At 35.7% G+C, this 14,661-nt stretch overlaps 2 protein-coding genes across 2 annotated transcripts; one reads left to right on the top strand and one right to left on the bottom strand.

The window, feature by feature from the left end:
• Nucleotides 1-5,011: 5,011 nt before the first annotated feature.
• LOC143587057 (uncharacterized) lies at nt 5,012-7,685 on the bottom strand. The gene is made up of 6 exons (XM_077068452.1): nt 7,331-7,685; nt 6,513-6,606; nt 6,304-6,422; nt 5,720-5,797; nt 5,576-5,638; nt 5,012-5,497 (listed from the first exon to the last, which is right to left on the bottom strand). The coding sequence occupies exons 1-6, from the start codon at nt 7,592-7,594 to the stop codon at nt 5,441-5,443; spliced, it is 675 nt and encodes a 224-aa protein (XP_076924567.1). The 5' UTR covers nt 7,595-7,685; the 3' UTR covers nt 5,012-5,440.
• Nucleotides 7,686-8,638: 953 nt separating this feature from the next.
• Nucleotides 8,639-12,933, top strand: LOC143587055 (DEAD-box ATP-dependent RNA helicase 17-like). Its single transcript, XM_077068450.1, has 11 exons — nt 8,639-8,775; nt 9,546-9,618; nt 9,707-9,816; nt 9,909-10,052; nt 10,175-10,283; nt 10,365-10,690; nt 10,782-10,855; nt 11,345-11,649; nt 11,739-11,979; nt 12,056-12,310; nt 12,390-12,933. The coding sequence occupies exons 1-11, from the start codon at nt 8,661-8,663 to the stop codon at nt 12,396-12,398; spliced, it is 1,761 nt and encodes a 586-aa protein (XP_076924565.1). The 5' UTR covers nt 8,639-8,660; the 3' UTR covers nt 12,399-12,933.
• Nucleotides 12,934-14,661: the final 1,728 nt, after the last annotated feature.

The raw sequence follows: 14,661 nt of genomic DNA, 5'->3' as shown, positions 1-14,661 counted from the left end.
GCTAACGATTTAATTAATGTTGGTTAACCAAATATCACAAAGTTTATATTGATATATGTATTATAATTAACTACACTTCCAAGTTAATGTAGGGCATGTTAAGAAGTAAGCTAGACCATGACACTTGATAACATGAACAACACAAATTAGTTAGTTATATTCTTAAACATAAATAAAAGATATTATATTTTAATCATAATCATAAAACTATAAGAGGACTAAACTTAATGTCTTAGAATAATCCAACAATTAACAATTGTGAAACCATGAATTGTAATGCAACCGATAAAATGAGCAAACACAAATTTTTTAACTTCTTCTTCGGTCTATTCAACAAGTCGATTCATCATGGCACGCCGGCAGATCATGTTAAAGTTTCCGACTCTCTCATGGATCTACGTCCATTTCCCCGATATTTGGTCAATGGAACGATATATATCTTACCCAACCCATGTGGGCGTGGAAATTTGCCATAAAAGTTTTGATTGTGACTGGTTTTTTGGATCATTGAACCATTGCTTAAGTCCGCTCGGTTGACATTGTTATTGTTTATAAGATTGATGGGATTCATGGTTAGGAGTGTGTTTTTTAAAAGAGATTACTCCATAGAATAGTAACCAACTTTGAAAGTTGTTCTAATCAGGTCACTGATAAAAACTTTTGTTCCAATCAGGTCACTGAACTTTAATTTTTGTTCCAATCCTAGATATTTTACCTGGATAGCAGGTAATCAAAGTTTTTTTTATTTTTTCAATGTTTTTACTTTGCATAATACCTTTTAAAGGTTACGAAAACTAATAAAAATGCGAAATATAATTTTAAATTCCGAAAATTTGCAAAAAAAAGTTCGGAAAATTGAGGTTCGGGTTAGAACGGTTCAAGGTCGGAACTGGTTTCGGGTCAGTTTTATTTTTTTTAACCAACGAATCAGCGCGTTTTCAACATGCTACAACTCGTTTTAACAGCAAAAGCTCGTTTAAGCGCTTTTTTAAGTTCGTTTAAGCACCTAACAGCTCGTCTAAGCGATTTTTCAGTTCGTTTCAGTACATAACAGCTCGTTTAAGCGATTTTTAAGTTCGTTTCAGCACTTAACAGCTCGTTTTAAACGATTTTTCAGTTCGTTTCAGCACCTAACAGCTCGTTTAAGCGATTTTTCAGTTCGTTTCAGCACCTAACAACTCATTTAAGAGATTTTTAAGTTCGTTTCAGCACGTAACAGCTCGTTTAAGCGATTTTTCAGTTCGTTTCAGCACCTAACAGCTCATTTAAGCGATTTTTCAGTTCGTTTCAGCACCAAACAGCTCGTTTAAGCAATTTTTAAGTTCGTTTCAGCACCTAACAGCTCGTTTAAGCGATTTTTCAGTTCGTTTCAGCTCCTAACAGCTTGTTTAAGCGATTTTTCAGCTCCTAACTTAAAAAATCGCTTAAACGAGCTGTTATGTGCTGAAACAAACTTAAAAATCACTTAAACAAACTGTTAGGTGCTGAAACGAACTTAAAAATCCGTTAAACGAGCTGTTAGGTGCTGAAACGAACTGAAAAATCGCTTAAACGAGCTGTTACGTGCTGAAACGAACTTAAAAATCGCTTAAACGAGCTGTTAGGTGCTGAAACGAACTTAAAAATCCCTTAAACGAGCTGTTAGGTGCTGAAACGAACTGAAAAATTGCTTAAACGAGCTGTTACGTGTTGAAACGAACTTAAAAATCGCTTAAAGGAGCTGTTAGGTGCTGAAACGAACTGAAAAATCGCTTAAACGAGCTGTTACGTGCTGAAACAAACTTAAAAATCTCTTAAACGAGATGTTAGGTGCTGAAACGAACTGAAAAATCACTTAAACGAGCTGTTAGGTGCTGAAACGAACTGAAAAATCGTTTAAACGAGCTGTTAAGTGCTGAAACGAACTTAAAAATCGCTTAAACGAGCTGTTAAGTGCTGAAAAGAACTAAAAAATCACTTAGACGAGCTGTTAGGTGCTGAAACGAACTTAAAAAACCGCTTAAACAAGCTTTTGTTGTTAAAACGAGTTGTAGCGTGTTGAAAACGCGCTGATTCGTTGGTTAAAAAAAATAAACTGACCTGAAACCCGCTCCGACCTTGACTCGTTCTAACCCGAACCTCAATTTTCCGAACTTTTTTTGCAAATTTTCGGAATTTTAAAATTATATTACGCATTTTTACTAGTTTTCGTAACCTTTGAAAGGTATTATGCAAAGTAAAAGCATAGAAAAAAATCTTAGATTATCTGTTATCCAGGTAAAATATCTAGGATTGTAACAAAAATGAAAGTTAGTGACCTGATTGGAACAAAAGTTTTTATCAATGACCTGATTGGAACAACTTTCAAAGTTGGTTACTATTCTATGGAGTAATTTCTTTTTAAAATAAAGAGGAAGATAGTAGGAAATGGTGTGGATTGTTTTAAATTAGTATTTCAACAACAATTTTTTCGTCCTGTTTGTGGTGCGAGCATATAATTTATATATGTGTGAACTCTCGAGTGGGCAAAAGTGAAATTGCACTAATTTTGACGTTATTTTACTAATCTCGTGAAACTAACGTTAAAAGTGGCGGAAGGTTAATCAGACATCATGTGGCGGCGTTGATAACCGAAAGACAAGGGTATATGCACCAATCGGCTGGTGTCCCAATGGTTGAATGTTATGTGTCTTATGCCCAAGGCTTGATGCAAAACTACTATCTAGCCAGGGGTCTCACCGGAAGCAGCCTCTCTATTCCTGGGGATAGAGGTAAGACTGTCTACATTTTACCCTCCTCAGACCATACCATAGCTTTGCTATTGATGGGATATACTGAGTACGATGATGATGATGATTTCTACTACAATTTTTATAAGAAAAAAATAGTTCTTTTTTATTTTATTTTAAATACAACGGTTACACAACCATTGACAAACACTCAATTTCTTATCCCATTTCCAAGCTCTAGTACTCGCCACCTCAACTCGTTCCTCCTACTCGCAAACCAAGGGTTGTGTGCTAGAGCATACTCGCCTACTTGGAAGGGGTCCAAGTAGAACGACTCACCCACCTTTATATCTAAGTTTTAAAAGTTGTATATTCGACCTACCTTTAGATCTAAGTTTTAAAAGTTGCATATTCGAGCAGCGTATTTTCCCCCATTTTGTAACAAGGTTGTGGTCTAAAACTATCTTGACAAACTACATTGACGAATTATGTTTAGTTTACTCAAATAATAATAAAACACATACAAAACAAATAATGCAAGATTAGTTAAAGTAGTAGTCGGTCAAACCTAAAAGTATTTTAGCTTTTTTTTCCAAAAAGGTGTTTTGTGTCATTTTACAAACAATGCTGCCACTCTGTCTTGCCTCAAAAATATGGATGACGAAAAATTTTGTAATAAAAGAAACCAACCAATTTATGGTTTATGTTAATAAGCCATAACGAGTAACAAAATATATAAGCTAATTTTTTAAAATGACATTAACGTGATAACGTTATATAATGACGATAGCTTCTTGAGTTCTGGTCGATTATCGATCTTCACAAAAAAAGGGCTGGGCTTGGAAATTTGGAGTTCAATCGATAAGCGGCCGTCGTATGTTTTTGTTTGTTTGCTAATTTTTTTAATTTAGTTTGTGCCCAATAACTTAAAGGGATTATGTAGATGTGCACATAATACCCGGTTTCAGACCCGACCCGGAACCGGTTCCTGCATGTACCCAGTGTTGCAAAAATCCCAACTAGGCGCCGATTAATCCTCGATTAATCGTTAGTCCCCACTTCACTGATTAATTTTAGGTTAATCGGCCAACTAATCGGTAAATGGTCAAATCTAGAAAAGAACATGATTAATCGGACTTGATCAGCTTTTTTGATGAGGTTTTGGCCAAAATTGGCAGTTTTTGATAAGATTCCATCAAAAATCAGCAGTTTTCTGTGAGATTACAACAAAAATCAGTGGTTACAAGTTATATTTCAGCCAAGTTCCGGCCAAAATGTGATTGTGTATGTATAAAAGTGAATATATAAAAATGTGTGCGTGTATATATAAAACTGAAAACTATACATTAAAGTCCAATCCAATTAATCCTAATTAATCTCGATTAATCTCGATTAATCGCTAGTCCCCACCCCACCGCTCGATTAGCGATTAGCGATTTTTACAACACTGCCCGTACCCGACTCGCGGGCACGACCAGGTATAGGATTTCTCCCCGGAGCGGTACCCGGAACTAGAACCAACCCGGACCTGCCAGAACCGGAACCGGAAATACCCAGTTAAAATCCGACCCTACTCGAAACTCGGTCAAAAAACCGACTATACCCGGAATTGGTTCCTACCTGATCCGGTTTTGACTTTTGCTGACCATACCTGGAACCAGTTCTTACCTGGTTCGGTTTATGAAAATACCATGTTTGTGCACCACTAGTATTATGGATTGTAGGGGTATGGTACTAAACCCGGTTTTACGACCCTAAATTTATTATGTTTGGCTTATTTTATTATATGGACTAATACAATGTTATTGGGCTGAGTGGGTTTTGTGGAGGTAACCCTAACTGGGCTAGGCCCATTAGGGTACCATGATGGTGGCCATGAGACTCTCTATATAAGGAGGTCTCCACCTCCTTATTAAGGGGTCATGCTCAATAAGAGCCACCACCACTTTTTTGTGTCTGTAAACAAGAGATCTTTTAGATTTCTTAGCAGTCACCTCCACACCCCCGAAAAACCATTGCAGGTCTCAAGCAACCGGAGAAGAAGATCAAGACGTGGTTCGTTCATCTCGAAAATCCGTGGAAACATCGTCATGGATCAGGTCAGATTCATTTCATGTTTCGACATGGATAAAAATGGAATTCGGCTCCAATATAATAAGATAAGATAGGTTAAGATCCATGCATATTTTATAGAAAAATTTAAAACTATATATATAAAAAAATTTGGCTATTCTACAATGTGAGTGCTCTTATGAGTTTCTATTCTACAATTCGGTCACGTTTTCACATATTATGCCTACACTGCATTCATAGACACATATCATTCTCAATGAGCACAAATTTTAATAATGGGCCATTAGATCATATATTCAAGTTTATTTTTCATAAATGTTAGGGGTTTTAAGTTCTATTCCAATACATTTAGCAAAGTGTACACTCGTTTAACAAACTTCAAATGCGTGAACAAAGCTATTATACAGTCGTTTAACATCTATACTGCCCGTTTAACAAGTACACAATCCATTCAGCATATTATGAGTGTTTTCGACACACCCTAAACAATCAATGTACTTATAGAAAACGAATGATTACAATGAAAAATACTCGCTTAAAATTACCATTTCATGACCTCCTGTCACCCTCATATCATACAGAAAGGCCAGGGCTCCTCCTGGACACTAATCATAGCTTCTTCCTGCTTAAAGCCAGCCGACAACGCTTGATTGAAGCAGTCAGTCTTTACAATCACATGTTTTCGGTTGTCGCTCCTCAATCAATGACTGGACTCTCTGCACATGTTTTCAAACCCCAATATGTATCACAAGACAAAAAATGATTTACAATCGCACTGGGTCAGTTTGGTTTACCTTAAGAGAATTCCCAACTTCCTCTAGCTTTTGTAGTATTGCTAGCTCACTAACATTAGACGTCTGCCAGTTACCAACAGTCACGTGCACAGTAGTTCGTAAATAGTTCATGAACAGAAGGTTAAATACTTAAATTAGACTGACCGGTGACTGCAAAGTTCTGGAAGAACCAACATCTCCCAAGGCTTGACTTCTCATGCTTAAAAGGCACCTCAAAACAACCTGAAATGCGAATGCATATTTATACTCTCAACCCTTCATAATAATAGGGCTGCAAACGAGCCGAGCCGCTCGCGAGCTAATTGAGTTCGGATCGATACAAAGCTCTAAACAAGCCGATCTTTTTCGAGCTCGAACCTCAAATAATGCTTGTTTAGTTATCGAGCCCGAGCTCGAGCCTTGTAAATTTATAAGTTTTACCTCATTTTGGACTTCTATGTATTAATTTTACACTGCATACTGAGCTCGAGCCAAGCTTTGACTCGTAAAGGTACTATACGAGCTCGAGCCGAGCTTAGGCTTGTTTAAGGTTTTTCTCCAAATATATATAAATAATTAAAAACATATATAACTTAATTAATAAATAACAGCCGAGCCCAGGCTTGAAATAAAAAACTTATGAGTTGAGCTCAAACTTACGAAAAAGAGCTCGAAACAGCCGAGCTCGGGCTCGTTTACACCCCTACATAATAAGTTAATAACAATCACCATTCATGATAATAACCTACCTTTCTGAACGCTTGAGGATTCGTAATGCCTTCGATTTGAACATCATCACTTGGAGGCCTTCTTACACCAACATTCTCAATTCTAATGGAAGACACGCCATAACGTGACTGCAGATACCCTGCACCATGAAGCCAGCCAAAGGCCTTCAAACATACATACACATACACATGACATGCTCGTTACAAAAGCAAATATTATTCCATCATACCTTGTTCAATCACCACATCAGCAACACAAGCCAACAACATATGTTTCTCCTTCTCCAACACTCCAAAACATGGAAACAGAACAGGCTTAGTAACCTGTCACAAACATATATAAACTTCAATAAACAACTAACTAACTGAGTAGGGGTGCAAACAAGCCGAACCCGAAGCTCGGCTTGTCTAACATATACATAGCTCGAGCAACGCTTGTTTCGATATCTACTTTTATAGGCTTGAGCTCGGCTCGTTAATAGTTTTTCAAGCTCGATTTCGGATCATTTGCTATTTTTTAATTAATATTTATATATTTATAATTGTTTATATATATAGATATATTTTCATTTTTAATTTATATATAACACAATATACAATATCTAGTTATTACTCATAACATTATATATATTAAGTAATAACTATTGAATATATACGTATATATGTATGTATAAATACAATTAAAATTATAAGAATGACAGGCTCGCGAGCTGGCTGGAGCTCGATAAGTGAAGCCCAGGCTCGGGCTTGTTTATTAAACGAGCTTATTTTTAAGCTTGGCTCGATCGAGCTTTGTCACGAGCCGACCTCAAGTGTTTGCACCCCCTACACTTGAGCACCACCAACCGATTCCTAAAGGTCCGATCTAAGGTTACAAAGATGTTTGGAACAAAAATGTTCATGCGACCTGAAACTAGTTAGCCGCGACGGAGTGTTGGAAACAAATATGAGAAAGGTGGGACCGTTATCATCTAATTCGTGAGTTAGAACCGCCAGCAACCTAAAACTAAACTGATAGTCGAAATTAATAAAAGCCAATACGCCTTACTTTGTAGACAATGGCATTGGGGGTGACATAAAGCTTCCTCGACCGAATCGTCTGGCGCAGTATGTATCGACGCACGGGTAGATACAGGAGCATCAGCAAGCCGAAGCCCCAAGCCAAGATCAAGAGCAACGAGTAAAGGATCCACTCGGTGGTCTTAAGCTTTATGAAATCATCCTCAGCTTGTTGGAAGCTGGCAGAATATAATAATATCTCATCTTCATCTTCTAAAAGGCCTTCCTCTAACCGATCAATCTCATCTCCCATTAATAATAATAAATAACCCTAACTTTGCAATCATCAATTAAATGTAACACAAGAAATGATTCATGTATGTATGTATGTATGTATAGCTCACCGACGATTAGAACAGGTGGTGTAATTGGATTGCTTCTTGCTTGATTCACCGCAAGTTTTGAGATTATCGTTATGGGGATGGTAATGTAATATCTACATTCGAAACTCATCCAATCCCGTTCATCTAACGGAATGTCAACACTCAACAGTTCACAATGATTTTGTTGCTTCACGCCTGACTCATACAAACCAACTAGAAGAAAACTCACCATTATCGAAAAAAACCGTCTTTGAGTCAGGTTTCGAACCTGAGACTTCAATGACCCTAAGCCTTAACCTGAAAGTCAATACCGACTTTTTGTGGATTTCAAAGCCCCAATTGCCTTATCGTGTGCCTTTAACATAATATCTACTTTTTAATTGCTAGTCGTCATTACAAACAAACTCGAGCTACAAGGGTTAGAAGGTTTTATACCATTATTAAGATTCAAATAGAGATAGAGAAGCAGCTACATTGAAAGGGAGAGGTTTCTATTTTAATTTTGGGTAAACTAGCAATACAAATGCAATGACCTTATTACAATGAATCCCTCAGCATAGAAAGTCAACACGTAACACCTTAAAAAATATGGCTAGCAATTCATGTCTTAACGAGCTTAGGTGTTAAAAACAACATTCATAACACAAGTACCAAACATGAATACGACTCGTTTAATTAATTTATATGTCATGACTATAAAACAGTTTTAAGTTTCATGTACCAATACGAGAAAATAATAGACTCTAGCCGTATAATTTTAATTATTTAAGAAATAAAAAAAAGTCATATACTAACAGGCACCTAAATGTAAGTCTTACTAAACAATAGCCAATGACAAAACTACCCTTTCTTTCTTACTAACTCGTTTTGGGCAAAAAAGTGTAATCATTAAAATCATGGGGTGTTATTGGTACACTCTTAAATAAACAAATGGGTTTAACATTTATGAAACAAACTATAAACCCTAATAATTTTGCAAAGCAGAAGTTAATAACAATGGCGGAAGTGAAGACGATGAAGAAGAAGAGTGGCGTGGCACAAAAGGAGATATTCGCTTCATGTGATTTCGCTAGCCTCGGCCTTCACTCCGCCTTATGCGACCAGCTCCGAGGTATGTATGCATGTATGACCACATCGTAATTAGGTTTTACGATTTACATGTTCAATTAATCATATTCAGCTTGAATTTGTAATACTTTACTCTCTCATTTAATTTGTAAATCCAGTTCGTGTTGTATTGATGTTAGTCTGTGCATATGATACCTAATTGAACTCAACTGCCATTTCAAACAATATAGAAATTATCGTACAACTCTCTAGGCGCTAGTCGGCCGGTAGGGGTACCAACACCGATTAATCGGATTGGAATTTTTATATATAAAATTTCAACATAGGGAAAAGTTAACATACAAAATTAAATTAACCTGCTAACTGTGCGAATCAAGTAGTGTAATTATGTAATTAAATCGTAGTGTAATTACACCATGTAGTATATATAATTAATAATTACACTACTTGTTTCTCACAGTCAGCACGTTAATTTCATTTGTATTTGATCCAAATCCTATATACATATATGTGAGTGTATAGTATATACATATATATAATTTGAAAATTTAGATATACAAGTTCACATAAATACTTCAAAGTTCACAGATAAGAAAAAACAAAGGTCCAATTTGGCCGACTAGGACTGACTTCCGATTAATGTCACCGATTAGCTGAAACTTAATTAGTAACGCACCGATTAGCGATTAATCAATCTGGATTATTAGCGATTAATCACTCCGGATTTTTACAACATTGAATAAAGATAGCAAATTTTGAGAGATGAATGGTACTCTTTATCGCATATCTGATGTGACTTAAATTTGTTGGCAGAGAGAATGGGATTTGAAGCTCCAACGTTAGTTCAAGCTCAAGCGATTCCGGTTATTCTTTCAGGAAAACATGTGTAATATTTTGTTCCCAATCTGTTTCTGTTTATGCCAATTATTTGTCGCTATTTTTCTGATGTATTGAATTTTGTGTCTGAATCATAGGCTTGTTAATGCGGCTACAGGCACTGGTAAAACTGTAACTTACCTTGCTCCTATCGTTCATCAGTTGCAGAAGTATGATAAAAAAATTCAGCGGTGTGATGGTACTTTTGGTATGTGTATATATTGTCTTTATTTTATTAAATAGAAACCTAGAAGTTTACTTGTGTTAAGAAGTGCTGACTTTATTTTAACTTGGTAACAGCGCTGGTTCTTGTACCAACGCATGAGTTATGCATGCAGGTATACGAAAACTTGCAGAAGTTGTTGCATCGTTTTCATTGGATTGTTCCCGGCTATATTATGGGTGGGGAAAACAGGTCAAAAGAGAAAGCCAGGCTGCGAAAAGGTACACCGTCTTTATCACAGTAGTTTCCGTTCTTCGACCTATGTTTTATTTTAGAGCCTTTAGGCGAGAAAAGATTGTGTTTGTCAGCAACTCATTTGTATACATTGACCATTTGTGTTTAGGAATATCTATACTTGTTGCAACTCCGGGGCGTCTATTGGATCATTTAAAGCACACATCCTCATTTGTTTATAAGAATTTGCGATGGGTAGTATTTGATGAGGCTGACAGGTTTTGTTTGCAATCTTCAACAGAAAATTTGGCTTTTTTTAATTTCTACATTGTTTCATAAACTATTTTATTTTACAACAGGATTCTGGAACTGGGATTTGGTAAAGAAATAGAAGAGATACTTGATATTTTGGGTTCAAGACCGCACACGTCTGAAAGCAAAAATGGTGAATTTGTGAGGCAAAATTTGCTCTTATCAGCCACCTTAAATGAGAAAGTCAATCATCTTGCAAATATTAGTTTGGACAATCCAGTTATGATTGGTCTTGATGATACAAAGATAAAACCTTCCAATAAGCAAGTTACATTATTAAATAATGCAATTGAAACATTACAAAATTCTGGAAAAGCATCGTCAAATGCGGAATATAAACTTCCAGCTCAACTGAACCAAAGATATGTTAAAGGTAAAAAACGGAGACAGAAGTTTCATGTTTTATTATTTTTCGATTATAGTGTTTTTTTTGTATTTTTCTTATGGTTTTTACTGCACTTCAGTGCCGTGTGGTTCTCGCCTTGTGGTGCTTCTTTCCGTTCTAAAGAATCTGTTCACCGGAGAACCGTCCCAAAAGGTAAAGTCATCCTTAAATTTTATTTTATTAGTTACGTTTGCTACCTTCTTAAATTATCAACCTTTTAGTCCATATTTTTAACAAGCCTTACTGAAATAATGTTTATGGATGTGGCCCATGGGCTTGTATTTTTTGGATATATATGTTTAGTTATCCAGTTCACGCCTTTTTTATTTGTCCCTTTTTTGGTAATCATTTCAGAAAAAGGCAAATGTCTTTTCCATCACTATTCGTTTGCTATTGATGTAAAAGAATTTCTTTTATTCACAGTATTCCAGTAACAGGGGTGGATTGCTCGTTCTAGAACTTATAACAAATGATACAATAAGTATGTTAGAATACTAGACGAATAAGCAGTGAATATAGATCTGGTAAATGCAAGTTTGATATTTAAGTAGTTTTGCTTTGCCTAAACGACTATGACGATTAGGTTTTGAGGCTAAGTGATAAATTGATTTACAACGAATAAGCTGTTTGTTTTGGTTTCAGATTGTGGTATTCTTCTCAACATGTGATGCTGTAGATTTTCATCACGCACTCATAAGTAAATTCCATGGATTATCAAATTTTCAATCAGATACAGAAACAAGGGAACTATTTGTAAAATGCAACATTTTGAAGTTACACGGAAACATGAAGCACGAGGATCGCGTTAAAACTTTTAATGCTTTTAAAACTGACAAATCAGCTCTTTTATTATCCACCGACGTTTCTGCTAGAGGCTTAGATTTTCCAAAAGTTAGATGCATTATACAGTATGATTCCCCTGGGGAGGCAACTGAATATGTTCACAGGTATAGTCATGCATTTGTGTTCGGGATTTGCAGTCATCTCAATTATTATATCTTGTTAAACTGACAGTTATACTTGTGGGAATTTGCAGAGTTGGAAGAACTGCTCGTTTGGGTGAAAAGGGAGATTCTTTGTTATTTCTGCAACCAATTGAAGTTGATTATTTAGAAGAACTGAAGAAACATGGTGTAGTATTAACAGAGTACCCACTTGTCAAACTTTTAGATGGTTTCCCGTTAAAACGTAACCGTTTGAAAAAGTTTGTTACAGTAGAAATGCATCCGTGGGTGCTTGATCTGCAGAAGTCCCTTGAATCCTTCATCTTAAGCGAGGTATGCAATTTTTATAATATTTGATTCATGGCATTTTGTGAGTTAAGTTAAGTAAGCGAAGAAAGTATGCGAATAGGTGAAGGTAAAGAAGTTAGCGGAGAATGCATTTTGCTCGTGGGTGAGGGCATACAGCGCGCACCGTGGGGAGCTGAAGAGTATATTCATGGTGAAAAAGCTTCACTTGGGACACGTGGCTAAAAGTTTTGCACTTAAGGAGCAGCCGTCGCTGGTGGGGAGATCGGTCCAGAAGAAGCATACGGAAAAGAGGAAAAGAACACACAAAGTGAAGGAAGGTTTGAAAAAGAAGAGAAAGATGGTAAACTATGAGGAGGTATGATGTATATTTTTTTGTTTTTTTAATAAATAAAAGAAAAAATATATATAAAAATGATTGAGAAATGTTATGACAGGGAGAATGAGTTGGCAAGAAAAAAGACATGTTTTTGATTGATGGTGAGGTGCAAATTGCAAGCAAGGAGAAGTGTAGAATAGAATAGATGATTATCACATTACCTGATTAATATGATAGAGATGATGGATGTCAAACATATTATTATTTATTTAATTATCGCAACTTTATGTCACGGTCCCGTCTTGGCTGGCTGCTATCCTGTGCATGCATGATTTGATGATGATGATCCCGATGCTTAATATGGCCCTCGATGGCCAGATACACTGCTGTCACTTTAATTGTTTAGCTGGTTGGTTATTACCATACAGATCTATGGATTTCGCTATGCATTCTAAGTTTCCAAGTGTGTCGGTCTGTGGTTCCGTACGAACGAATTGTCAACTGGTGGGGATGTCATATTTATTTGGTTAATAATTGAATTTTGTTTCTATTTTAGTGTTTATTGTTTGTGGAAAGGAAGGAGAAGACGTGTGGTGGACCAAAATACAGATGGATTGTATTATCAACACAACTTATGTCATTCAAAAATTATAAAAAAAATACAACTTATGTTAGCAATGATTTTAATAAGTTAATTAAAATCCTCAATACCCTTTGTATAGGTATATTTATTATGGTATTGATGATGATGATCATCATCATCATTCATTATGTCAATTATGTTTGCTTTCTGCTCATAATTAATCAAATGAATATATAATATCATCTCTGATTGTATTTAAGTGTCATCAAATCCAAACAGATATGTAAGACTCAAATTCTACTCATAAATGAATATCCCTGTATTGTATTATAAATAATATACTTGCAACTCTGCTTTAGCTTTTACATCTTTTATATAAAAAGATATGTTAAAAGTAGGGTAAGTTAGGCTGAGGGGTGTGGGGCTTCAACGGGGGCGCTAGAGCCCCTCCGCTCGCGCCCCCAGGCGCTAGCACCACACCACCGGGGCGCGAGAGGGGCGCTATCGGGGCGCGAGCACGAAAAACAAAGCAGGCGCAAGCCTGTTAGCGGGTGAGGATGGGCGTAAAGAGACATGGGAAAGTGTGATCTAGCCGTTGGACATTTAAAATGAGCCGTTGGGCTCTTATTTAATAAAAAAAAAAAGTTTTTTCTTCCTATATATAACCCATTTCACATAAAACAATTACCACAACTTCAAAAAAAAAACCCAAAATCAACCCATCTTCCAAACTTTTTTTTAAAAAAATCCGAAAGAGGTTGATCGAAGAAGACCAAGCCGAAGAATAAGAATAATGTTTTTTTTTAGTACTTTTATTTTTATTTTATTTTTAGATATTAATGTGTTTTTTCATTAATGTGTGTTTTTTTTAATAATTTATGAGTTTTTTTAATAATACGTTTTTTGAATATATTTATAAAAAAATAAAAATAAAAATCGGCTGGAGCCCCTGCTGGAGCCCCTCCACACCAGGGCCAGGGGCTCCAACGGGGGCTCCAACACCCCCCTTATCCAGTTTCTCTCTCTGCCACACGTCATAATATTATTGGCTGGAGCCCCCACTCGCGCCCCCATTAGAGCCCCCCACACCCCTCAGCCTTATGATGCATGTATATTTTATAATATTTGGGTTGCGGCTCATTTAATTCAAGATATAAAATATTGACACAAAGTAGTGGAGGAGATTAAAAATGAAGAGTTTTTTAGGAATAAATTCGAGATAAAACACAATATTCTAGATCGTATCAATTGGTGTAACTCTTTGTTCTTTTGTTTGTATTAGCGTCTAGTAGCTTGCTTGTTGACTGTTTTAAACAAAACTCGTCTTTTAAAAAAGTTTCTGAACATCTATTTTTAAGTAATTTGATCTCTCACTATTTGAAAAGGTAAAGATTTTAACAAAAAAAATAATATATAAATTAATATATATGTATGCATGTATAATTCATTTCAGAACTTTCAAATGGTTTAAGAACTATTATATATACTATAATAGTAACAGTATTAACAATACTAATAACAATTTTAACAGAAAAAAGTGTTGGATTATGAAAAGCATCTTTTATATATAAAGAGGGGAATAATAATAATAATTGAAATTATGATAATAACAATAATGATGATAAGGATTGCACTTGCTCCACTGGTCCTACACTCAAGATTTGCTTAAAACTAGTTAGATTTGACGATCTCAAGTTTGGATATTTTGGTGGACATCTTAGATATACAAAATCAAAATAAATATACATAATCTTAGTTAAACATAGTTAGTGATTTGTTTAAAACAAGTTAATTAGTGATGATTTAA

The sequence above is a fragment of the Bidens hawaiensis genome, unplaced genomic scaffold, assembly GCF_021521415.1.
Source record: "Bidens hawaiensis isolate Kalapana, Puna unplaced genomic scaffold, B.hawaiensis_p1.1 tig00035113_1, whole genome shotgun sequence".
Classification (NCBI taxonomy): domain Eukaryota; kingdom Viridiplantae; phylum Streptophyta; class Magnoliopsida; order Asterales; family Asteraceae; genus Bidens; species Bidens hawaiensis.
The sequence above is the reverse complement of the archived record's forward strand: the minus strand, read 5'-3'. Positions and strand labels throughout refer to the sequence as shown.